The sequence below is a fragment of the Ovis canadensis genome, chromosome 12 (genome assembly GCF_042477335.2).
Source record: "Ovis canadensis isolate MfBH-ARS-UI-01 breed Bighorn chromosome 12, ARS-UI_OviCan_v2, whole genome shotgun sequence".
Classification (NCBI taxonomy): domain Eukaryota; kingdom Metazoa; phylum Chordata; class Mammalia; order Artiodactyla; family Bovidae; genus Ovis; species Ovis canadensis.
The window spans coordinates 50,451,890-50,478,124 of record NC_091256.1 but is presented as its reverse complement, the minus strand read 5'-3'; the positions used below and the strand labels follow the sequence as shown (position 1 = coordinate 50,478,124).

The 26,235-nt window shown below is 47.2% G+C and overlaps 2 protein-coding genes across 3 annotated transcripts; one reads left to right on the top strand and one right to left on the bottom strand.

The window, feature by feature from the left end:
• On the bottom strand, positions 1-21,805 carry C12H1orf105 (chromosome 12 C1orf105 homolog). Its single transcript, XM_069545664.1, has 7 exons — positions 21,500-21,805; positions 20,769-20,854; positions 16,717-16,807; positions 8,059-8,133; positions 5,854-5,921; positions 3,260-3,327; positions 1-371 (listed from the first exon to the last, which is right to left on the bottom strand). Exons 2-7 carry the CDS (start codon positions 20,801-20,803, stop codon positions 226-228), a joined length of 483 nt encoding a protein of 160 aa, XP_069401765.1. The 5' UTR covers positions 20,804-20,854; positions 21,500-21,805; the 3' UTR covers positions 1-225.
• On the top strand, positions 21,619-24,333 carry PIGC (phosphatidylinositol glycan anchor biosynthesis class C). Of its 2 annotated transcripts, none has more exons than XM_069545662.1 (2): positions 21,619-21,899; positions 22,938-24,333. In XM_069545662.1, exon 2 carries the CDS (start codon positions 23,141-23,143, stop codon positions 24,047-24,049), a length of 909 nt encoding a protein of 302 aa, XP_069401763.1. In that variant the 5' UTR covers positions 21,619-21,899; positions 22,938-23,140; the 3' UTR covers positions 24,050-24,333. The 2 variants fall into 2 exon arrangements, with proteins under 2 accessions (XP_069401763.1, XP_069401764.1); XM_069545663.1 differs by having other exon boundaries at positions 21,828-22,134.
• Positions 24,334-26,235: the final 1,902 nt, after the last annotated feature.

Here is a 26,235-nt window from a genome sequence, read left to right as displayed (position 1 = left end):
TTCCATTTTAATCACCACGTTTATAATCATGTCCATTAAACTATTTTATCTTTGGGAGAAATGAGAAGATAATGGTAAAAGCTAGAATTTTAACAGTGGTTAGGAAGGTAAAATTGAGTCACCTTCTTCATACTGAGAGGTAGTGATGTGAAGGCACCAGTGTCAGAAACTTGCTTGGTGAGGTGGCTTTCTCTCAGCATCTGGAAGGCAATGCATTCCCACCACTCACTGATTCACTGCTTTGCTCACTGGTTCTTTTCTGGGCAAGGAAGAGAGTTCTGTCTCCCGCAGGGTTTCATAGGCATCTGACAGCAGTTCATGGAAGACAGCTGTCCTGGGGCCCAGAATGGGCAGTCTGTAGTGAACATTCTCTGGAGAACAGAGCAAGAAGGAAGGAGAAGGGCTCCTTAGATTCTATTTTTAAAATACACTCAAAATAACCAGTGTCACCAAAGACTTCTCAACCTTATAAAATAGCTTCAAGATTCACATGAAAATCCTCTCTAACAGAACCATCTTACCCCACCACACATGGGCTTTTACATATCTTGGTCAAAGAGGCCAGAAAACAGTGTTTAGAAACAAAACTCAAATATTCAGAGAGACTGCCAATTAAATTATAAATGAAGATAACGTGAGACTGGAACTGTAATGAGTTAAAGGGAAAAGAGGATACAATCCTCAAAAGACTTTTCAGAGACACGTGTGGTTCTGCTCTTCAAACAAACAAATGGGATCTTACGAAAGCCTACAGCAGGGCAAACGCACTTGTATTTCAAAAGGAACCTTCATTTTACGAAATAATTTATTTTAGGGCTCCTTAGAACTCTTACCATCCTGACCTCTTCTTTGGTTATCAGTTTATTTACAGATGGTTGGTTTATTCAACATTTTCGTGACTACTCATTGTGAAGGAGGGTACATCAGTGCCTAAAATAGCATATTCTCATCAGAAGTCACTGAATGACTAAGGGAGCTGGTGTCCTGAACTCTCTGGAAAAGCTCCCTGGTCCAGGTGAATGAGAGCTAAGAGATGTCAGAAGATCACAAACCAGTTCAGTGTCATCACTGTGATGAAGAGGAAACCGAGGTACAGGGTCATGATGAACTAAGGATCAGAAGCCAGGTCTCCTTAATCCTAACCCTTCGTGTCACAGCTTAGCCCCGGTGGAGTGGTAGACCAGGCCAGGTGGTAGACTTAAGTCAGGTGGTTAGCAGCTGTACCAATGTTTATGGACAAGAGCTTGTGAGTGTTATGGAACTCTGGACTCAAGGCCAAAGTCAAGATGAAGAAACCCCATCACTTAATAGAGATAGGCTCTTTCCATTTACTTAGTTCTCACTAGTAATTATTGAGGATCTACGAAATTTAGCTGAATCCAGAAAACACTAGGGATTACTGTCGTGATCAACAAAATGAGCTGGGCAGTTATTGGCAGTGATGTTTGCTGGGATGACTCAGGCATTTGGTATTTTGCAGCATGTCCACAGGCTATGCAACACAGGGACACGTCTAAGCTGTATAAGCCAGTGGGGCTGGGGCAGTGTCAGCAGCTTTTCTGGGTCAATCAAAAGTGAAGGCTGCTGGTACTGAGTGTCTGGCTCTCCGGGATGGGAGTGGTTTTAAAAGTGGGAACACAGAGACCCAGAGAGTTTTAACAAGATAGGTAAACCTGTCTAGCAAGGCTAGGATCTAAACCCAGGTCTCTCTGTTCCTAGGTACCTTTTTTTTAACCTCAGAAAGCATACACAAGAGCAAAGCTCAGTTCAGAAGGGTCGCAACGGGAATCAGCTATCAATCTATCAAGCCTCAGCTCTAAAAGCACTTCCTGAAGTCCTACCTCCAAGACTGCGGTTCTTGGATGAACACTGTGGGCAAGAACCATGTCTATCGAGAAGTTAATGTGATCTACATTCATCGAGTCTAGCTCTTATATTGGTAGTTGAAAATATATCCCCAGGGTTAATAAATTCATGAGAAGCATCTTATCACATTGTGCTGTAAAATCAGAAAATAAACATTTTTGCTTAGGGAAGGGCATGTAATTACGTGTGAGTGTGTGTGTACACATAGGTTTCATCTTTTGTGAGGCAGACCTGAAAAAAATCCAGGCTTTAGGGAAACTCAGAATGAATGTGCAGCTGATGAGAGAACCCTGAAACCAGCCTCACATGGGTTTATTCGCCCAGCATTCCCTAGGCTTCAAGAGAATGAGGTGGTTGCAGGCAGATGGGGGAACTTTCATGAAGGATGCACTTAACTCTTGGATCTTCAGTCCACTTTGGCTAAATGACAGGCAGAAGAGAAGCCAATATTTCTGTATACTTAAGAAGGGATTGGAGATCCACTAGAGTGGAAATTTCCTAACCTCAGCTGTCCCCTTAGTCTCTGATCCTCCCTTTTGACACTCCTTCAAGATACCCCTTCTGTCCTTAAATTTCCTTTCTGATGTCTTCTCAGTTCAATTCTGGCTCTAACTCCCCTGCAACCTCCCAGGACAGAGCTTAGACTTTCCCATCAGAATGAAGTAAAGAAAGTGCTCTTGATTTTCCTTACTGTGTGTATCAAAAGAAAAACTGAAAGCGGCTTCAGTTAATCTGGGAGCAGATGAAAATACGGACATAAAGTGACCGCCTCTGCTGCATCAAACCCTTAAATTACATCAGTCCAAAGAATGGGCCACCCCTCCTTCACCAGCCCTGCACTGGTTTCTCTAAAAGATAAGATTTATGCTGAAGCCAGAGATAGAGTTGCTATCCTTTTATTCTATTACCAGTGAATGAATATACGAATAGCACTGGGCAGCTGCCAGGAGAAGGCAGGTGTTCCAAGGAGCCTGTGGGAGGGAGGGTTCAGGGCTTGGGAAGGCCATTCCAGCGGAGTGGGGACATACATGCTTTCTCCCCTTCATTGGGGCTATTAGGACTGTCTGAGAAGGGAATTATCTATAGACATTCTTCAGCAAGTGGATTATGGGGCTCTTTAAAAGGGGCAGAGCAATGTGGCATGGAGAGGACCTGGGAAGGAACACACCACGGATAAGGCCAAGTGAGGGCTGAAGAGGGGACAGGGAGGGCTGGAGTGAAGGGAGGGCTGTGGACCCACCGAAGCAGGTCAATAAGCAGAATGTGAAAGAGAAGGGATGCAGAGTGGGAATTTGTTCAAAAAATTCAGAAATTATCTTAGGCAGTAAACTTTTCATTCTGTTACCATGACGGTGGTATGTTTCCCCTACAAGTACTCCAAAAGAAGGCAAACCTGTTAGGATGTCATCACAAGAACGTTTGGGTACAGTCTGGGCTTTTGGTGGATGGAGACTCATCATTCTGATGGGAAGAAGCAAGAATACACATTAGTGATTTGGCTAGGGCTTGACAGAAAGGAATGTGTCTTTATAAATTTTAAAACACAGATGGGCTCTTGAACCCAGCACCTGCTATCTTGGTGTTCAGGTTACTTGGCTGCAGTGTGAGATGACTGGTCAAAGACCACTACTTCAGAAGCTCTTTTTACTTAAGTGATATTTTTATGGATTTTGATAAAAGCTGCATTTAAAAAAGTATTTTATTTCACTGTCAGAACATGTACAGTCTGAAAATAGAAGGGATTAAGGAGAGAATCCTCCAGTTCTCAAGAAAAACGTAACACTTACAATCTACCTTTCAAGTGCAAAATTGAGCAAATTTTTATCACAGTCTTCCAATTTTGGAGAAAATGTCTTGACCACTGTCTTTTTTTCCCCGGAAGCTAAGATTGGAAGTGACTCTCAACCAAAAAGTGCTCAATTGCTTAGTCATGTCCAACTCTTTGAAACCCCATGGATGGTAGACACCAGGCTCCTCTGTCCATGGAATTTTCCAGGCAGAATACTGGAGTGGGTTCCCATTTGCTTCTCCAGGTGATCTTCCTGACCCATGGATCGAACCCATGTCTCTGGCATCTCCTGCATTAGGAGGCAGATTCTTTACCCACTGACCCATCAGGGAAGCCCCAAACTGTTTCTACATTATTTTAAGTTGTTTTATTTCTAAAGATTGACCAATCTATAAATTTGGATGGGCAAGCTACATCTCTACATTCATTTCTTGGTATCTATTTCAACAAAGATTTTCCAAGATTATTTTAACTTTGCTACTAAAAGTATGGCCAATCCAGCCAGTTAATTTTATTAAATTGCCATTGGAGGATTCACTGGGACTAAGAAAAGGAAAAATACCTTTAACTGCCCATTTTTGGCAAACAAGAAGGTGGTATTTGTAAGACAATAGTTTAAGAACTGCCTACACTATAATACAGCAAATATATATCTATCTGCTCATACTTATTTCCTCTGTCTCTTCCTTTCTCCCTTTCCTTTTTCCTTCATTCCTTCCAATCAACAAACATCACTTAATTCCCACAATGACTATAATTAAAGTCTCTTAAAAAGTATTTCAATGAAGACAATTCCATCAGCCTATATGCATACTGATACTTAGAGACTGTGAGGAGAGAAATTATAAGCTACAAACAGAACCAGGATCTTACTTTATAGTCACACAAGCTAAATCTGAAACAGAGTAGGATGTTTTCCTTCATTTTACTAGAAAATAAAAACTAAAAGAGACCAATCTAATAATACTGGGATCGACATGATTTTAGGATTGGCTCAGCCATCACTCTAAGCTTTAAAGGAAGAAGAGCTTGATTTTTTAAAAAATTAATGACTCAGGATTTGAGACTTTCTTTAAAGTACCAAATATACAAGATAAATAAATTGGGTCAAAGCTTTTCAAAAGTCTCTTTCATAGAAGAATGAACTTTAGCTCAGAAATTCCTGAGTTTAAGTAGTTCAATTTTCCATTTAAAGTCTGTAAAGAATATCTATGAGAGTTTCATTTACTGTGATCTAAGAGCATTTATAAGTACAGAGTTGGTGTGGGTAATGTTCGTGCTGGAGCTAGTCCCATTCAAATGCCCATTTCCTCCACCACCATGTCTACCTGGGCCAGGGCATGGATTTGATGCATCTGAGTCCACGCCTTAGTTTGTGTAAATGGCCCCGAACTCATACAGAGAAATATAACATCAATGACTGTCCATCCTAGGTTACAAAAGGGCCCATTTAGTTTCCCACATTATTGCTCTCTGTAGAGGAAACAAGTTAATAATTGTCATTAGATCACATACCACTTCTTGGCTTCGTCATATGTAAGGGTCAGTGCAGGCTCACCTTTCAACCATTTACTGCAAGGCCAGTCCACCTACCTCGGTTCCTTATCCAGGGTGACTCCATGTTTTCAGTTTTTTAATAAAATGAAAACTGAATTCTTCTTCCCTGTCTGGTAGTAACATGCAGGAAAACCCCCCCGAAATCCAACTAATCAAACTTTGACTTGACTTTATTTCTGATATATTTGATCTTGGTAAGAAAGCAGCAGATGACAACAAAAGGAACGGTTAACAGTAATTTTAGTCACTGCAACGTACCAGAGACTGTCCCAGTCCCAAGAGAAATGATGCATGATCTCTCATGTCTTATGAATTAGATAGGTCATCTACATGGAAAATTTGTGTTTAGTTCTAAGTTATCAAACAAATCTATTCTATGCCTTGTACAGGTCTTATGAAGGTAGAAAGGAAGATTGTAGTTTGCACATTAGTTTCAATAGCTGTTTAGGGAAAAGGTAAAAACAACTATTTTTTGGGTCTAACTGTGTATTAATAGTTTAACCAGAAAATGAAACCACTCAAGAAACTCATCACTTAAGCATTCCCTAAACATTTTACTTATTACTCAACCCACTATCCTATGTCCCCAAATGAATATAACCAGATATAAATCTGTGTCCTGATTTAAATCTTTAACTTACCTATGATTCATAATATTTGCAAAGGATTGTTTCAGATCATCTGGGATTATCAGAGTTTTTGGTTGCACCTATGGAAGAAAGTCTCATGTATAACAATGCCCAAAACTGTACTCTACGTTATAGAAATAACATACCATCTTAGCAAACTCGAGTTGCATTTAATATGAGTCATTCATATATCATTTTCTCCTTTCTCTTATTGAATTTATTCCTATTTTAATTTTTTTGCTGCTATTATAATTGGAATAGTTCTCTTTATTTCACTTTTGGATTTTTCATTGCTATTACCTAGAAATAAAATTATTTTTTGTACACAGATCTTGTGTCTCATAACTTTGCTGTACTCATTTATTAGTAAATGTTCTGTGGATCCCTTAAGGTTTTCTATACATAAAATCACTCATTTGAAATATGGTTTTATGTTTTCATAGTTTTAATTTCTTTTATTCTAATTTCAGTTTCTTTTTCTTGCCTTAATTTTCCTGACTAGAACAAACACTCAATGGTGAACAGAAGAGGCAAGAGTACATATCCAGGTCTGTCCCTGATCTCAGGGGAAAACACCCAGTCTTTCCTCAGTAAGTCTGATGTTAGCTGTGGGTTTTGGTAGACTCCCTACATCAAGTTGAGGAAGTGCCTTCTAGTTTTATGAGTCTCCTTTCTTGGCCGTTCCCCATGGCATGCAGGCCCAGGGATTGAACCCACGCCTCCTGTGGTGGAAGCAGTGTCAGCCACTGCCCACCAGGGAATTTCCTAGGAGTTTTTCTATACCTTGCCAGCATCTCCGCTCCACCCCATGAATGGAGGGGTCTCGGTGACAAAGCGGTCCCCACCAAGGAAGTGGAGCTGCTACTGCACACAGTGAGCCAAGAGCACTTCACACGTATTTTCTAACCTCTTTTCACTTCCCCCAGGCTCTTCGAGCCCTGGTTCTGACAGCACTAGGGAAGGGCCCTCGGGCACTTTTGCATCTGAGGCCCTCCCTTTGGGCGTTCCAATGAATGATAAAACCCTGCTGTGTGCTTCCACTCGGGGCTGGTTTGGGCAAAAGCAAAAGTCAGAAGAGAGGTCTTGAGAGAGAGAACAGCTGCTGAGGTCCCCAGGGAGCCAACTGGCCAGGGTCCGCTTAGGCCTGGGGTCAGGGCCTTCTAAACGTAGACACAAGTGATTCCAGAAATAGGACCAGGAGAAATTCCAATCCCAATTTCCCAGACCCCAGCCAAAGCTGATATTGAACACTGTGATCCTAATTATGCAGAACATGAATGGAGGTTGTAACATCCAGGTACACCTTTGTTGGTAGCTTCAGTGACATTTCCAAATCCCACACAACAAACTCATAAACCCAGAGAAACACTTGCTCGTTGGAAGCATTTTCACTGTGAACTCATTAAAGGCGCCTCGCTCGTGCCTCCTGTTTGTCTTCTACTCCTTGCCCCTTTCCTGTTTCTGTACAACTAGCCTCACTTTCCTCCCTGAGTCAAAGAGGATCAGAATTGAAGAGATGCTTCCCAAACCCAAACCTAACCATTCAACTAAATCAACCTTCAATCCAAGCCCGATGCTTTCTCCGAAGGCCCCTAACCCTGCTTCCTACACTGACCCAAGTCTTAACTCCAGTATGTACAGCCTCCCTCCTGAAACACACCTCTTTCTTTAGCAACTCAGATGTCAGAGCTTTGTTCTTGAGGCGCCCACATCCCCTTGATAGCCTTTTCTTTCCTAAAACTCCCCCCACCCACCATTCCCCACCACCAGTAACAAACAACCACCTGTAGCCAGGAAGTACCAGAGATTCTCTCCCCAGCTCCACCACCACTGAGGCGATGACGGAATGTATGGTAATGCCCAGGCTGAAGCTGCTTGTTTCATGGCTGTGGTGCTGGAGTGTTGCGTTGGAGACATGTTTAGGCAGAGAAGAGGCTCCATAACCTCCGGCACCTCTGTAGGGTAGTCACCTGAGTCCAAGCAAAGCAGCTCAACTCTGTTCTTCTCCTCTGGTTCAACCTGCCTCGGTTCATCTGTGGTTTGTTGCAAATGGGGAGGTTAATCATGTAAGGTGGTGGTGCTCCCAGGCTAGCAGCTGCTCATCTGCGGCCCTTCCTGCCAGGCTCCATCCTGGTCTCTCTGCTGGGCTTTGGTGCGGAAGGTGTAGTGCTGTGCCCTGGGGATGCCCATGCCCACACCTGCCATCCCCTCACCTACCATTTTCACATCTCGACATGTGGGGCACAGCTGCTTGTTTCTGATCAGTGTGGGGTCATTCTGGTTCCACCCGGCCTGCAGGGACACAGAGAGAGACAGAGAGAGGTGAGGACCTGGGGCGGCAAAGAAGAGGGGAAGGGGTGGAGGGGTGGAAGGAATAAGTTACTTCTGCCACAAAACAGAGATGAACACTCTGGTCCCAGCCATGCCCAGGATGGATGTTAGACTCAGACAGGGTTTAGACAGAAGAGGGTGAGCCTCAGACTAAACAGTGGCCTCGGGCGCCCACAGACAGTGACACAGGCGTCAGACAGCTGGCAGGGGGCGGGGTGGGGCAGGGTGGGTGGGGGCTGAAATCCAGTGAGGTCCCTCTTTCCAGTGTGAGGGGCTTTCCTCTCTCACAGGTGACACTTTCTAAATTTCATATACAACTCCCACCATCTTGACTAGTTGAGGCCCTCCGATGGCCTGAGAAAAACAAATAGAAGACTTCTCTGCTGCAAACCCGCTTTCTCTAGTCTCTCTGAAATCCTATCCTCTCTTGTCAGGCCTTCACTCTGGGGTGACGTCAGCTCTCAAGCATACACTGCTACCACGTGGCCCTTCTGCACCACCCGAGAGGCCGATCAAGACCTGGGCAGAACTGGAGCCGGTGTGTGGGTCCTGATCCCCGTCTCCCGCCAGAGGAGGGAGGCAAAGAAACCACCAGCAGAGGGATAGTGGTGCCGCATCTGCTCAATGCTTTCTTTCAGACTCGATTTCTGCCAAAAGGGGAAAGGGTGGGCTTCGGCGCATTTCCACCTGAAACGCAGGCTTCTCATTTGCGTAGCTGGTGAAAGCTTGGTTAGGGAACAGATGGCAACTTGAGGTTAGCATCCGTGTGGGGATTCTCTCTTCCCCTTTCCTGTTCACACTGACACCAGAGTCCTGAGATAAGATTCTTAGGAAGCGTAGCTACAAGGGAGAGGAGGGCCGCAGAGACGAGCAGACAGTGATTGCAAACTGAAGGCTTTCTCTCATTTGATTGGCCGGTGATCTGTCACTGCCGGTGTGCCCACCTGCGCCCTGACGCGTTCCTGCTCTCCAGCCAGGTGTGAAGAACAGGAAGGTGGGGAATATACCCGCATGGCACGGGGAGTGCCTGCGGCGTGCTCCTATGGTGACCTTTGCCGGACTGTTCCATGAGATACACTTGGGTGAGGCATTACTAGGGATCTGAGGACTGTAAAGTATGCACCATGTTGGATTCTTCTGACAAATATCTGAAATACATTTCATGTTTATAGTCCACTTTCAAAGAATCAGCTCAAAGAAACAGTATTCCCACACTGGGCTGGCATGTGAAAGCATGACTGGGAACAGCTTAATCCATTCATTCAGCCACAAACCGTCACTGTGACTCCACCGCGTAGAGGGCGCTGAGATGGGGACACAAAGATGAATAAGAGGTTTCTGGCCCAAAGGAAGACCAGGGAAGAATACAGACTCATGTGTTTGTCCATTCATTAATGCTGGAGTGGGTTGCCATTTCCTCCCAGGGGATCTTCCCAACCCAAGGATTGAACCTGGGTCTCCTGTATTACAAGCAGATTCTTCACCATCTGAGCCACCAGGGAACCCCAGGTACTGAGGATGTGGAGATAAAGAAGAAACCATTTCTGACCGCAACTTGCTCAGCACCCGGTGTTTGGGTACCAAGAAGCATGCCAGTGTTGAAGGCAGAAAGACGCTGAGGCCACCGGGAGCCAAAAGGAGGCCTGAGCTCACCTGGTGGGTGTGGGGTGTCATGAGAAAGCTCTGAGGCGGGTTGAAAGAACAGGCAGTGCTTGGGTAGGTGCTGGATGGCGAGCAAGGAGAGGGGGCGGTGTTCCAACCTAGGAACACTGCGCAGTGACTTGGAAGGAAGACCTGGCAAATCCACTTCAGGTAAGTTAGGACAGCCTGGAATGGCCAGTTGTGTAGGGGAGGAGGGAGTGGGGAGAAGAGAGGCTGGAGAGGACCCCCCACAAACCCTCACCCTGACCCTGGGCTGACTCCTCTGCTCTGCTGGACCCATTCAAACTTCTACCTTCTCTTCCCAGATATCCTGGGCGTGGGACCTCCTGGGGCCCAGGCTTCTCCCCCCTGTCCCTCATGTCTTTGAGTTCTGAGACTAAGACATCTCTCTGAAACTGCAATTCAAGGCTGGATGTGCTAGGCATCACTGAAGAAGCAAGGGTACTTCTGGGCCTTTGGCAAAGAGATGGACTGTATCCCCCTGGAGGACTCAGCAGAGGCTTCTGAAAGTGGCATCTGTGCTTGGTCTGAAAGGACGAGGAAGACCTGGATGGGTGGAGGTGGGGTGGGAGCGTCCTCGGCAGGTTCGTTTTCAGTAGAGTTAGAAGCAGGTGCTGGTGTTTCCTGCAGTTGATTCTGCCCCTCTTGCAGACATCTGGTGTCTGCAGAAGAAAACACTAGAGCCCGCAGGGATTGGAGTCACAGGATTCATTCCAAATCAAGCAACAAGCATACCAGGTGCCTGGCAGGAGCTTGCTAGTTTAACGATGGTTGGGCCTGTGACCTGAGTCCCACACTGTGAGGACTGTCATCCTTGGGAATCTGAGGGAAAAACATGTCATATATATTGTTTGATCTGGTTTTGGCAACTCCTTATCCTGTACAATCTAGCTTAGACGTTTCTTTCTCAGAAAGTCTTTCTCCTGACTCCCTTACCTGGGTGTCTGCCTCTCAGATTGCCATCAGAGATTTAGTATAACTCTTGTTGCAATTTGTGCTGTTATTCTGTTTTCTTTTTAGCATGTTTGTTTCCTCCTAAGAGCAAGAATGTATCTCACACATCTTTGGATATATAAGAGGCTGACTTTCAATCTTCTCACCACAGAGAACTCTTTTTATAATTTCCTTCTCATTGACTCCCAAGTTTTGACAGCTTGTGATCACTAGAGCAACTACCCTGCATCTCCTAAGTCCTCCAGTTTCATGTTGATCAAACACATACAGCGACAAATACAAGTTTCAGAGGAAGTACTGATAATCACCACTGACCCAAAGTAGTACCAGAATCTAGAGCCTACTGTGTGCCACACAGTAGGCACTCAACACATGTTGGTTGAACGAATGTGTCAGTGTAAGCATTTTAAACTATCAGGTATATAGACAGGACTAGCCTCTTGCCTGGAAAATCCCATGGACAGAGGAGCCTGGTGGGCTGCAGTCCATGGGCTCGCTAAGAGTCAGACACGACTGAGTGACTTCACTTTAACTCTTCACTTTCATGCATTGGAGAAGGAAATGGCAACCCACTCCAGTGTTCTTGCCTTGAGAATCCCAGGGACGGGGGAGCCTGGTGGCCTGCCATCTATGGGGTCACACAGAGTCAGACACAACTGAAGCGACTTAGCAGCAGCAGCCTCTTGCCTGGAAAATCCCATGAACGGAGGAGCCTGGTGGGCTGCAGTCCATGGGGTCACGAAGAGTTGGACACGACTGAGCGACTTCGCTTTCACTTTTCACTTTCACGCATTGGAGAAGGAAATGGCAACCCACTCCAGTGTTCTTGCCTAGAGAACCCCAGGCACGGTGGAGCCTGGTGGGCCACTGTGTATGGGGTTGCACAGAGTCGGACACAACTGAAGTGACTTAGCAGCAGCAGCAGCATACATGTATGTCCATAAATCTCTAAAACACAAGACAGATGTGTGCAAAGATCATTATTGCAATAGCACTTTCTTCAGGGAAACGTTTGTGTGCAACCAATTCATGGACACAAAGTTCTTAGAAAAGCCAAGGCTGGAAGGCAAATTGCTTGGTTCCAGACCTGGCTCTGAGAAGCTTGACTGGGCGATCACTGAAACGCTCTGTTACTCCCAGCCCCTTGCTGCTGCTGCTGCTGCTGCTGCTGCTGCTGCTGGTCTCTGTGGCCAAAAGGCCAGAGGCTAACTCTCATCCTGCCCACACTTTCTAGGGACAGAAAGAACCAGTTTTTGACGTGTGGCTTCAGTCACTCTGCCAGGAGAGTGGCGGTATTCCCACCTGAGACTCACTGTCAGCCAATCCTCGCCCCCAGAAGAGCCACTGCATCCCTCCTCACCTGGAGAGGTGGGCAAGGGCCTGGAGGTGAGGGGCTGGGGGGTAGAGGGGTGTCTGTGCAGTGTGGGAGGCGGCTGTGATGAGCAATCCTGCCTGGCCGGTCTATAAAGACACTAATGCAACCTCTTTGGGATTATGTGTTCTTTCTGGGCCTCAGCCCTGAAACTGAGGCCCTTTCCTTCTACGGTCTCTCCTTCTCATTCCTGATTGCCTTCATGCCCACTTGGCATACTAGCAGGAATGGAGATAAACAGGCTGGTGGTTCTGAGTACAGGCCTCCCGGCTGTGTCATCTGCAGAGTCAGCGCCATCAGGGAAAGAGGCTCTGAAATGTCCATGGGTCTCTCATTTCCCGAGCAGCTGTCCCCAGGAGAGTCCGGCCAAGGTGATGCAGAGCTCAGCCAACCCCCAGGGCCAAAGCCTGCGCTTCACATCACCTGGAAACAGCCTCTTATCTGAGCTTAGTGTCTGCTGAGGCCCCTGAACTCTGGCTTGTGGCCAAAGTGCTGGGCCTCCTTGAATCTTAGAGGGAAAAAAAGAATTTTTTTCTCCCTCTCCTTCTCTCTTCCTCTCTCTGTCTCTTGCTCTCTTTCAGACACATACCTGTCCATCTAACAAAAACTGAAAAATGTAAGCACCAGATGGCAAATTTAAAAATATCCATCAAAAACATGATTCGAGGGGCACTGACAGGCCTGCCTCCTATCTTCTCACCCCACACCTGCCTTCCTTTCCTCCTGCTCACTCCTGCCTTAACTGAGACACCTCATCAACTATCACTTATTTCCACCCTTTCAGTGGACACAGTGAGGAAACTGTGGCTCAGACAGGTTAAGAGATTTGTCCAACTGTCCATACATGTAGTTTCTGTCATCCAGAAAGTTCTTTGGATAAAGGGTCAAAGAAAGACTACCTTTTTCCCAGGGGGAGAGAGAACTCCTAGTGTCCATGTCAGGACATGATGATTCCCGCAGCCCTTAGAAGCCAAAAAAGTAACAGTAGAAGAACCACATTCAATATTCAAACAAAAAGCCCCCATCATAATTACACATTTCCCTGCTCTCGGACAATACCAAGCGTCTCAAAAACAAAAGTGAACACAGTTTAAGAAATGCTGTTACTGCTCACTAGGAAAAATTTCAAACATACACGAAATGATCAACAGCCGTGTAACTATCATCCAGACTTATGAAACTTGGTTTTGATTTCATTATTTAGACCATTATTTATATCTAGATCATTATTTCAGGTCAGTTCTTTCCTTTAAAGCTTGGATTTGTGGTTATATGTGTTTGATCAACACAAAAATAAGGAATGAGGCGTATGTGAGGGGTCATGAATTTGCAAAAACTTGAGAGTCAATGACAGAGAAATAAGAGTTCTCAGAAAATGGGAAGTTGCCTCCTATAGTGTTCCCAGCCACATCTCTGCTGCTGGACGGTGTTTGTCAATGAGGGCTTTCTGTCACAAGTCTGCCAAAAGCAGCGTGGTGGGTAATGTTCTCCTCTTCTCTGTGACTCGTCAGACTGGAACAACAAAGCCAGTCAAGGAGAGCAGACGGGGATGGGGCGGCAATGGAGGGAGTGGGGTACTCTGCACTCCATGGCGCAGCGCTGGGGGGACTCAGTCAAAGCCCACCCAGGACGCAGGCAAGGCTGTAGGGCCTCCCACCATGGCTCCCCGATCGCCTCCACGTTTGCTCTGCTGGGCTGTGAGCTCTGCGGGAGTCACCTCCTGGCCTCAGTCACCCAATTACCACGGTCACTTTCTTCTCTCATGGAATCTGGAGGAGTCAAGTGCAGGCCTGGAACAGGCAGGTGAAAGCCCTGCCTGGTAAAGAGCTGCTCCACAGGTGTTTGAGTGGGGACACGTTCAGGCCTCATTTCTCGGTCTTCATTTTGTTTTTCTTTTCTGTGAGCTCCAGCCTCCCTTTTTGTTTCCTTTCTGGTGCGTGCTGTCCCCTGACCCTTCTGTGTGTCTGGCTTCTGCTCTCTTGCTGTCTGTCTCCCTCTCCCTGTCTTTCTGTCTCTGCGCCTCTGGTTCTGTCTCTATGGTGATGCACTCAGGCGTCCTGCTCCAGACACGCACACTCGGCCCTGCCCGGACTGCTCCTGGGCAGCAAAGGCCACCTGGAATGCGGATGTTCAAAGCGATGCCTTTTGACCCGTGATGATGAGGAGGAAGGGAGCCAGGTGGCAGGACCTTTGCACCTGCGCCCTGCGGACAGGATCTCAGGGCTACCACAGCCTCCTGACAGGTGCCTGGTGTGGAGGAGGAAGGAAGAGAGGGACAGTACATTCCACTCCCATGAGACAGAAGACAGCTTCTCTCTAGAGAGGAGAAGCACACACATGCGGGCCTCAGGCTCGCCACTGACTCTGGGCGCTGGATTCAGATCTGACATGAGGTGCCCGCCATGCCCCACAGATGCCAGCGCCCTAAGAAGGGTGCCAGACTATGCCTCCCCAAACCGGCCACATTGGCCTAAGCCTTGTTTTGAGCTAAGATGCTCTGTAAAAACAGCACGGGCAAGAAAAGTGCTCTAACCTCCTCCTTTTCTTCCCAAAAGGAGATAAAATCGCATATACAAGATGTCCTAATACCAGAAGAAAAGTAACGTGCTTATCGTCAAGGACAAGAAATGAAGCCAAAAGAACTGTTCTCCTCCTTCAGCCTCCTCAGTTTAGTTACTCTTGCACAACTGCCTTTTTTGACACCTACTATAAAAACATTCAGATTTTGCTACTTTGGGTCTTCATTTCCTTATGAAGGCTCCTGTTTCACATAAAACTTATAGTAAATAAAATTTTCTCCCATTAAGCTGTCCCTTTAAATCCCTAGTTCAGCCCCAAACCCTAAGACGGCAAAGGTAAAATTTGCCTCCCCTACACCTGTTTGGCCTACACACCCGCGCACACGCTCACTGGTGGAGGGTCAGTCTCTGACAAGGTGGGGGTGAAGGTGTGGGTGAAGTGCCTGAGTCTCCTGTCGCAGCAGGAGCGATGGGCTTGTGACCTCCCGGGTCTGCTCAGAGACCAGCCTCCCCGGCTCAGCCTGCAGGGAGGCCGCGGGAGCTGTTGCTCTTGGCTTCCATCTAGTGGCCACATAAGAGTATTGGAGCCGCGAAATCCTAAACCAGGCCTGTGTCTCACGATGCTTTCCTCCCTCTCCGCAGAGCCTTAGCGCCTAAGGATGACACGGTGCGCTGAGGCCCAGGGCACACCCGCGAAGAGGAGGCGCTCGGTGGCAGCGGAGAGCCTGTCTCAGGAACAACTGCAGAGACTGACTGACTGGAAGGCTTCTTGCTGGCACTGCAGCAAACAAGGGGTCAACGCCGTCTCCGCTCAGGGCCCTCCGTCCCTTTCTTACCTACTTGCCCGTCCAGCCTAAGGTGTTGGGGGGATTCGTGCTTGACTCTCAAGCACAGCCCTGACCCGCCACTCCCGTGCTTGTAGACCTGGAACGACACCTTCGTGCCCGGGCGGGGTCCGCCCGCCTCCTCGGGCCCCTCCCACCCCGGGCCCGCGCTGCCGCCGGCGGGATCCCTGGATGCTCTGGCGGCGAGCCCAGGCTCCAAGTCTTGGCCAGCCCCAGCCCCGGCCCTTCCTCCTCGGGTGGAAATGATATCTTCCAGATCCAGCGCAGGTGCCGCTGCTTCTCGCAGCCTCCCTCGCCCCTCCCCCAGGCCGCAGGTGACCTTTCCCCCACCTCCTCTCCAGGACTTTGCTCTTTCTCTGAGTCCGCGGTTGGGTGCCTGGCCCGTCCGCCCCCTCATCTGTGTGAGTGGCATCTGACTCACTCATCTCTTTCAACCACATAACGCGAGGGCCCTGGAAGCGTTCATCCCCTGACCCAAGGGCACTGTGCCAAGCGCTTAGCGTGCCGCCTTTAGCAGCCCTGGGAGAGTGACTTGGGATTTTTCAGGTGGAGACACTGCCCACATCCCCTGGAATGCTCTTTCTCCACCTGGGGCGGGTGCTCGCTGCACCAGCACCCCTCATATGGGAACTCAACCCCCGCAGTGTCCCCCAGCAGCCAGTCGTGGCAGGCTTCCGCAAGGTGAAGGATTGGTGTGGAGTTCTTAATGTGAAATCCCCTGGGTTTAGGGGGTCTTAGGTGGGAGACAGAGGGCTTCATGGTGGTGGGGGGAAGGGGTTAGAGACTCCAGAAAGGCGGACTGGTTCTGGGCACAGGCTGAGCAGCAGTCCCTGAAGGTCTCAGGGAAGGCCCTTCAATATGAATTTTTTTTTTTTTTTTTGGTGTGTGTGTCGGGGTGGGGGGGGGGTGGGGGGTGGGGGGGGTGGGGGGTGGGGGTTCCCTTTTTGATAATTGTAACCTGATGCCTTTATTCTTAGTTCTAGTGCATGGGAGCCTTAAGATACTCAGGACAGGATGGGACAGGGGCAGGCAGTGTTCACTCACTTCCTTTAACAAATCTCTGCTGAACACTGAGGATGATCCAGACTCACGGCTGTGTTAGGGAGATATGATACCCTTTGTATTCATATTCTGTCATCCTGGAACTATTTATAGCCTCGGGTTTCTTTTTGATTAAAAAATAATTGAGTACCTTAGATAAGACATCTGGAACTTGGAACAAAATTGGCAAATTCATATCCTTCTTGGATGCAACCAGAAAAGTGGCAGAGGAATGAGGATATCTGAGAAGGCAAAACAAGAGTAAGTTAGAACCGAGGCGCCCCGTGTGATGTGTCAGGCCCTTGGGCACTTCAGAGAGAACCTGGGGGACACCCAAGTTGTTGCTTCTCACCCTGAACCTGGAGGGCCCCAGCCATTTTGAGGCTGCCATAAGATTTCTCCTCTTTAGTCCCTCTGGCTTCTCTGGCCCTTTAAGTTTTCCTTTTTTTTTTTTTTAATGTTAAAAAATTTTTAAATTTATTTTTGGCTGCACTGGATCTTCGCTGCTTTTGTGCCAGCCTTCTCTAGTTGTGGCGAGTGGGGGCTACTCCTCCTCGTGGTGCGTGGACTTTTTATTGTGGTGGCTTCTCTTGTTTTGGAGCATAGGCTCTAGGCACGTGGGTTTCAGTAGCTGGAGCACGTGAGCTCAGTAGTTGTGACACATAGACTTTAGCTGGCCCTGTGGCACGGGGAATCTTCCCAGGCCAGGGATCAAACACCTTGCATTGGCAGGCAGATTCTTACCACTGCACCACCAGAGAAGTTCATCCCTTTTTTTAAACTAACCAATGCCAGTTGTAGGTTGTTAGTGGATGGTGTACAAACAAAGTAAGAAAAAAATTGTTGACAAAATCAGAAAGATAACAGGTGAAATGTACCCCAGAGCTCCTTCTTGGCAAGGCCTGCACACAAGCCACTGATATTTAATAAGAGCAGTCCTTTCCTGCCTGGCCTGCTTTCTCAGAGCTTCTGTCCCTGTACCCTAAAATGATCTACCCATTTCCTACCATGGAACATCTCCCTCCAATTATACTCTTCCTTTGGAACATTCCTTCGTTCCAGGCAGAAGGTGAGGCAGAGATGCTACAGCAATAACAAGAGTTCTCTTCCCAGGGTGACCCACCCTGCTGGCCACTGTGGGTTGTTTAATTACACTGTAAGAAGCCAAGGTGTGCAGGGGGCCTGGGCCTCATAAGCAGCCTGTGTGTGCAGCCTTGGGCCTTCCCTGGCCTCTGAGAAATGGAAACTCACATGGAATGCTGGTAGTTCTGCCAAGAACACCTCTCCTCTTTTGTAAGGAAGTATTTCATTGTCCATTGTTCATTTATGACAAAGTCATGCACATGGTGTTCATGAGGCATTTATTGTTTTATTTCCCCCACCATTGCTCTGGGAGAGTGGGGAAGTGGGTTTGATCCAGCTCCTTCACCACCTCTGTCTTTGACGTGTGAACAGCTTGCCTTGAACTTATACCCGAATGCTGACCAGGAGAGATCAGAGGCCCCTTTAGAACTGCTTTGGCGCCCAAGAATGTTAAACAAACAGGACCACAGTGTGACGTGAGAGCTTTTGAGACAAATGATGGATGTGGCTTCAGCACAGTCAGGCTGACCTGAGAGAGAGACCTCCTAGAAGGAAGGGGTCTGTGGGCAGTGACCCTCAGAACCGGGTCTCACCTCCTCCAAGCCTGCAGATGTGTATCCAGAACTCGCAGTTAGGGGTGCTCTGAGTGGATTTCACTGAAGTTTCCTTTCTCTTTTTCAGACTGTTTTGTGTTGGAACTCCTTGTCCAAAGCTCAGTAATACTTAAAGCACATTCAGAACTTCCCAACCAAGTTCCTAGAAAAGGGTTTTTTTCCAGAAATAAACAGCTTGGAACTCCAAGCTATGGCCAGAGAAGGGGTTTCCAATCCTTAGGAACTGTTGAGACTTGAAGAATCCTTTCAAAAGACTTTCCATTCCTATCTTGTGCTTCTGAAGGTAGGGCACCTCACAGGTGCTGTCTAGTCATCTTAGAGTTCTTGTGAGGTAGATAAGCACCATTTCTCTTCAGAGGTATTGAGAAATCCTCCCAGAACAGACATGGGCAGAGCTCCATACCATATCAACTTATTTCTCTTTGCAACTGGCTCAAGCATGGCTGGCTGCATGGAAAAACTACTCTTTCTCTCCCCAGCTGGCTGGCCCCTGGGACACCCCAGGACCCATCTGTGAAACTGAACAGGCCGTGAGAGTGCCCAGTTGTGTTCTCGGTCTGCCTTTTTCATATCCCTGCTCCCTGTGGGCATGCTCAGCCACTCAGTCATGTCCAACTCTTTGCAAGCTCATGGATTGTAGCCCGCCAGGCTCCTCTGTCCGTGGGATTTTCCAGGCAAGAATACTGGAGTGGGTTGCCATTGCCTACTCCAGTGCTCCCTTCCTACCTCCCACCAAAGGCTTGTACAATCAAGGCAAAAGGGAGCTGGGGGTGAGAGAGCCATGCACAGGGATGCTTTGCTCATGGCTGCAGGAGGAGGTCTAAGAGGTGTGGGGTGGGATGGGATAGCAGGATGTTACCCTAGTTAGATGTCAGACACTACCCATTTCACATGGAAATCCACGTTTCTGCTACCGTTGGAAATAGACGGGGTCACATACCTGCAGGCAGCATTGACCAGGGTAGAGGCTGACTGTTCCTCTCCTGAAGGGGGGTGATCTCCCCTTCATTATAGTTCCCTTCGGCCAGCTCTACTCATGTGTGCTGACCATCTACCACTGTCATGTGAGTTTGTACCCTGCCCCCAATTAAAAGGTACTAAACTGTCAGTACTCATGCTGATCCCTGAACTGCTAACAACTCTTAATAAGAACTAAGTCATTGGTGTTTTTATTTAGTCAACAAGCCTTTGGGTTTATTCAATCTCAGATTGCCTGCTTTATATTAAGACATTAGCTAGAGTTTAGATATATTCCAAGTTATGAGAAAAAAAAAAAACAAACCACCGAACAACAAGCACTTTACAGGTGCTTTTGAGAATATACAAAACTGTCTAGCTGCTTACTGAGAATGTGGTTTCTAAGAAGGGCAGCAGATGAAGCAAAGGTGTATGTTATTAAAATGGGATGTGGAGGGAATATTTATCATGCAGAGTCATTTATCCACGGACAAGAGGGTACATGACAGTTACCAAAAGGAGGAAAGGCTCTTTCAGAGAGCATTATCTTTCCAGCAAATGACCTTACATGCCAGGGAGCCAATTTCTCACCTATAGTGTACCTATAAACTTAGCTCCTGGACTGCCCTCTCCTAGTCTTCCCTGGTTTTTCCCATTCACCCTGACATTAACCTCACACTCAGCCTTCCTTTTATTTCCCCTTTCAGAGAGTATAAGACCTGGGGATCACACCTGGGGATCAGAAATGGGGGAGGAATGAGTGAACTCAGTTATTTCAAGTGGCAACTCCCTACACATGAAATCCCCCAGTTTTAAAGGATAGACACATGTTCCACAGGCATTTGTTTGAAAGGGCAGGACTGGTGAGATTGGAGGAGATTGTCTCAAACAAAGTTAAAATACAGGAAGTTGCTACTCTATGAAGATAAGAATTTATGATTCTAGACTTTAATGGTTAAAATTTAAAACGTTCAAATTAAAGCAGGGAGACAGGGTAAGATGATGAAGAGGATGGAATTGTTTTGAAAGGCAGTGTCCATGGGCAAAATTTTCTTGTATTGCTAAGTGGTAGTGGAACAGAAGGAAGTTAATTGAGGTCTTATCTCCTCTGCTGCTGCTGCTGCTAAGTCGCTTCAGTCGTGTCCGACTCTGTGCAACCCCATAGACGGCAGCCCACCAGGCTCCCCCATCCCTGGGATTCTCCAGGCAAGAACACTAGCCAGGCCAATTCTCAGGGCTCACTTTTGTGTTAGAAACCATGGCCCTTTCCATTTTGTTGCTGTTAATTAAAAAAAAAAAATTAGGTGGCACCCTGGGGCATGTGGGATCTCAGTTCCCCAACCAGGGATCCAACATGCACCCGCTTCATTGGAAGGCATCATCTTAACCACTGGATTACTGGGCAAGTTCTCCTTTCTGGTTTTTAAGCACTTGACTTAGCCTCTTAAGCGACCAGCTATGCCCCTCAGATGGCTGTCCCTAATCCTTAAGAAATCATCTTCCATGAGACCTTGCTTGAAATCTTTGCTCTCAGTGGTTGGGCTTTTACCTTTTGGGGAGGCTGAGCACTAATGGCTTGTTCATGAAGCTGGCCTCACTAAACCAGGGAATCTTGTCAAATCTTGGAACAGACACCTAGAGGGAAAAATGGAAAGAGATCATTTTGCAGAATGTATTTCACTTGGCCTTTTCCATCATTAGGATGATGAAAGTAGGCTAACAGCAGCTATACATCGGTCAGCACTTCACAATTTTTATGTTTCGTATCTGACCCCATTGACTCTCCCATTAAGTAGCCAAGAGGAAACAGTGTTATCTCCATTTACAGATGAAGAAATCAAAGCTTAGTCAGTGTGATTTGCTGAGTCACACGGACAGTAAGTGGATTTAGGTTTTCTGACTTATGTGTCCACTACATCTTCTGTCCTGTCTCCCTTTGCTCCTCCATTACTCCCATCTGTTCATGCATCCTCTTGTATTTCCACAACCTCAGCTGAATGCTAGCAGTCTCCCATTCCAAGTGTCTGGCTGTTTTCAGTCACAGGGCCCTCCACCCTCACCCCTTCCAGGAGGCAGAGGAAAGAACTGCACTTCCAAGCGACAGACAATGGGATGTTGATCTAGGTTAATCCACTTTCCAAGTGTGTGCCCTTGGACAGATCACAACCTCTCTGAGCCTCCGTTTTGTCTTCCATGAGAGGAGGACATCGTCTCTTGGGAGGAATTCTTGTCTCTTCTGTTCACTGCTGTATCACTAGCACCTGAAACAGTGCATGATACCTGTAGATATTTATTGCGTATGTGTCCAGTGGTTGCACGGATGCATGGGATGTCCCTAGCTGAGGGCTTGACTTCACAATAGCTCAATCAAGTCGCGCTTATAACCTTTCTTCTTCCAGCCTGGCTTGCGATGCCACATTCCGGGCCTCGCTGTTGAAGATCAGCTTTCCTGGCTCAGAGCATTCCCCCTTGTGAGAGGAACTGGAAGTTCCTCTTAAGTGGCCAGGAGGAGGCAGCAGCGACATCGCGGCCTCACCGGCTGAGAAAGGGCGCTCTAGCCGCGGAGGTTGGGGCGGCCCCGGAAGTGCTCAGCCATCGACGCGACCCCGGCGCCCCGGATGGGGAAGGAGGCGGGCGGCCGCCCTTCCCCGGCCGCGCACCCCTAGGACCTCGCGGGCAGGTGGGTTCCGATTGGGAGTCAGTGTTTCCGGGCCTCCTCCGCCGTCTCCCGCAGGCCCGATGCGGGTGAAGGGCGGCGGCGGCGGCGGCGGCGGCGGCGGCGGGCGGGGCAGGCCCAGGAGGGGGAGTGGGGTGCTCCCGGGGACACTCCACCCGGCCCTGTCCCCCACCCTTTGGGTGGGAGTTGCCCTTTTCGGCGCCTCGGACCCTACCGTGGTCCCCTTGGAAGAAATAAGGTGGGGCAATAAGAATTTTCTTCTCAGACTTGCTGGATGACCTTGGTATTTTTGACTTAATTTTCCCTTTGTGGAAAGGGGATCATTATCTTCGATCCTCCCGAGTTTCGCCGTTTATAAGTAGGATGATAGCTCTTTAAAGGATGTTGAGCTCAGTTAAGGGATTAAGAATCTTGAATCTTTGCTTTTGGTTAAACAAACCATAGAGCTCGTATCTTTCCGTGCTGTGAGGTTTACCTTTCTCTATAGACCGGTAACTTTCTTCTTTTCTACTTTTTCTAAGTAACAGATGCCTTTGAGAACCCAATAAAAACTTGGATTCTAGTAAATCACAGCAACAAATATGCATTAACAGGGAGGGTTTTTGAACGGTCTTGAAGATCATCCATAGACCTCAGGGGTGTGTGAACCCCTGAGTTAAGAACTGGTTTAGAGGTACAGGCTTTTGGGCAAAACTTTGGTTTGAATCTGGCTCCACTGTTTACCACTGTTAGCTTGAACTGAAGTAAAGCATACACTTTGAATCTCAGCTGTTTTACTAGATACAGTGGGACTGACACTAACTTGGCAAGGTTGTGGAGATTAAATGGAAGAAGCTTCAAAGGCTCAGGACATAGTAGGCACTGGATAAGTGACAGCTGAAAAAGAATTACAGTGTAAAATCTGAAATGAAATTTTCATATTTATAGTATAAGACGGCCACCACGTATATTTTGTTCAGGCTTCTAACAAACCAAGTTGATTTGATTTTAGCTCAGTCCTACCCTTGACCTTTCATAGATTCATAGTCTCTCTTTTTGTAGGAACTTACCTGCATTGTCCTGCCTCAGAGAACAAACTCATCTACTGTAGGCCTAGCCTGGGTTGCTGCCTTTGATAGCAAGGGAAGGTCAGTACAATATCAACCACAACTCAGCATGGAATTTCCAGAGAAGTCTTACTCCAAAACTTTATAAAGAACAAGAACCACATGGACTTCTGCAAGGGAGATTGAAGTCGCCTGAGTATGAGCGAAAGGATAATGTGTGCCCAGCCTGTAGCTAACACCAAAGAGGTCAGGTGGCAGAAGGTCTTGTATGAGCGACAGCCCTTTCCAGATAACTACGTGGATCGGAGGTTCCTCGAAGAGCTCCGGAAAAACATCTATGCCCGGAAATACCAATATTGGGCTGTGGTGTTTGAGTCCAGTGTGGTGATACAGCAGCTGTGTAGTGTCTGTGTTTTTGTGGTTATCTGGTGGTATATGGATGAGGGTCTTCTGGCCCCTCAGTGGCTTTTTGGGACCGGCCTGGCTTCTTCACTGATTGGCTATGTTTTGTTTGATCTCATTGACGGAGGTGAAGGACGGAGGAAGAGTGGGCGGACCCGGTGGGCTGACTTGAAGAGTGCCCTAGTCTTCATTACTTTCACATATGGCTTTTCGCCGGTGCTGAAGACCCTGACAGAATCGGTCAGCACTGACACCATCTATGCCATGGCAGTCTTCATGCTGTTAGGTCACCTCATCTTCTTTGACTATGGTGCCAATGCTGCCATTGTATCCAGCACACTGTCCTTGAACATGGCCATCTTTGCTTCTGTCTGCCTTGCCTCCCGCCTGCCCCGATCCCTCCATGCCTTCATCATGGTGACATTTGCCATCCAGATTTTTGCCCTGTGGCCTATGTTACAAAAGAAACTGAAGGCATGTACGCCCCGCAGCTATGTGGGGGTCACACTGCTCTTTGCATTCTCAGCCTTAGGAGGCCTGCTGTCCATCAGTGCTGTGGGAGCCATACTCTTTGCCCTTCTGCTGGTTTCCATCTCGTGTCTCTGCCCTTTCTACCTCATTCGCCTGCAGCTTTTTAAAGAAAATATTCATGGGCCTTGGGATGAGGCTGAAATCAAAGAAGATTTGTCCAGGTTTCTCAGCTGAGTTGGGGACCTCCATTCCGTTACTAAGACAAGCTGATAGACCAGCCTTCCAACTAGTAGAAGATTTGAAGGCAGAGTTCCATTCTGGAAGTGGCATGCTCATGTGGGTGGGAGATAGAGATCAAAAGAAAATGTTAACAAAAGTCTTGGGCAGTGAAGGTGATTATCCTTTCTGTTATCTTATGGATGAAAAAGCTTCCTGGGGCTCTCGAATTATTGCCTCTCATTTTTCTCTGTAACAAATGAAGTGGTGTGGTTTCTATTTATTAAAAAAATAATAACACATCAAGCTGTCTCATGACTTTTCTGTAAGCAGAAGGCATACAGTAGGGACATGGAGAGTAAGAATTTGTGTATGTGTGTGCATGTAAAGTCACTTCTCTCTACCAAATGCAGGCTCTGTTACTTATCTACAGCTCAAATGCTAGAACCCTGGATAATATGTCCAGTTTTGTTGCCAAAGATCACAGAATTGATCTCTTAACCTTGACTCAGCGTTTCCACTTAGTTCTTAATGAAGCCTGTATGCCACTAACTAACTACAAGGGGTATATGACGAACCGTAATACACAAGCAAAATGTTGGGGGAATTCAAAGAGGCTGGAGGGCAAAGAGAGCTGGAGTAATGAAATATTTTTTAGAGGAGACAGCACTTGAGCTTTAGTCCTGGAGGGTAGGTTGGGATTTCAGCAAGCAAAAAATGGTTTGGGAGACAACGTGGCAAAAGCCTTTAGCTCAGGTCAGCAATACCTGGGCTGAGCAAGTGGAGCTGGCATGCTTCGTGTGACTAATGGCAGCTGGAGAACTGGGAGAGCACACCCTGTCCAAACAAGGTAACCACTACACTACTCTCTACGCCCTGACTGACCAGAATTGGCTCATGGTTGTTATATAGTCCACATCAGAAACAAGATAGGGGTTGGTGGTGGAATGTAATAAGAGTTGTATAAATTGTTTTTAAATTTACTTTTGATAATTGCTTTACAATATTGTGTTGGTTTTTGCCAAACATCAAGTAAAATTGTTTTTGTTTTTTAATGTCTTAATATATTTTCCTTATCTGATTGGGTTTCTGATGATCAACTTTAGGGAACTCACATAGCAACTGCATCCATGTTGGTGAGCAGAAAGTTCCACAGACTTGAACCTCTCTGAAGAACACTTGCTCAGTGGGGTCACTTAACGTGCCTGTGCTGTCATGCTCAGCTCTGTCATACTGTCTAATATTCGGCATTACCCAAGGCCTGACCCTGTTCAGTTTCGTGGTTGTAGTTCAGAGGGGAGGTGGCAGGGGGTGGGGTGTCGTGGGTTGGCTATTAGGGTACAGGGTGGGGCAGCAGATTCAATCCAGATAGAAAAGAGGTATCTGTGGGTAGAAGGATGGATGTATGTCCAGGCGCACAGGGCCTGATACCTCTCGGCAGTGGAGGGGAGCGCAGAATGGAAGGGCTGCAGCTAGAGAAGCTGAGGTCTGAGAGTGGTGAGTACGTTGAATTATTGGATCCTGGAGTCAATGGCAAGTGAAGGAGCTTTTGGAAAGGAATATAGGATTCCCACCTGAGGTGGAAGGGAGATTCAAGGGGGAGGGGACATATGTACATCTACGGCTGATTAATGCCGATGTATGGTAGAAACCAATACAATATTGTAAAGCAGTTATCCTCCAATGTAAATAAATTTTTTGTTTAAAAAAAAAAAGGGGATCTAGGATTCACACCTAACACTTCCATGGTGTGTGAAATTCTAATAGCAGTGTTCACACTGAACTACAGAGGCTGAGCATGAGGAGCTTTCATGGCAATAGTGAAAAATGAGAGAGTCTAGACTAAGGGTGGTGACAGTGGGCAAAGGAAGTGAGGGTTCTGACGAGAGAGTTTTAGAACTTGGAAAATTCATGTTGGAAGGTAGAAGGGGAAGAGGATGACTGGGAGGGCTTCTGCCTTGAGTGGATGTATTTCTAATAACTATACCATGAGAAAACAGAAGTGAGAACAGGTTTGGAAATAGATAAGAAAGGAACGGGACATGTTAAGTTCGAGGTGCCTGAGGTGGTACACCCAGGCGAACTCCTTAGTTCCATATGTAGTATCTGGAGGACACTGGCTCAGAATTCTGGGCATTATCGAGGAGGTTATTGAGATATAAACAGAATCCAGCACTTTTGTGTTTGGAATTCTTTGTACAGAA

Excerpts from the sequence above, each read along its gene's own strand:
- C12H1orf105 (XM_069545664.1), bottom strand. The coding sequence starts at position 20,803 with ATGAACAAGCCATTAGTGCTCAGCCTCCCCAAAAG. Across the intron at positions 16,808-20,768 it reads GTGCTCAGCCTCCCCAAAAG|ATATCCTCATTCCTCTGCCA; the intron begins GTAAAAGCCCAA and ends TTGCCTTCTCAG. Across the intron at positions 5,922-8,058 it reads CATGTCGAGATGTGAAAATG|GTGCAACCAAAAACTCTGAT; the intron begins GTAGGTGAGGGG and ends TTTCTTCCATAG.
- PIGC (XM_069545662.1), top strand. The coding sequence starts at position 23,141 with ATGAGCGAAAGGATAATGTGTGCCCAGCCTGTAGCTAACACCAAAGAG.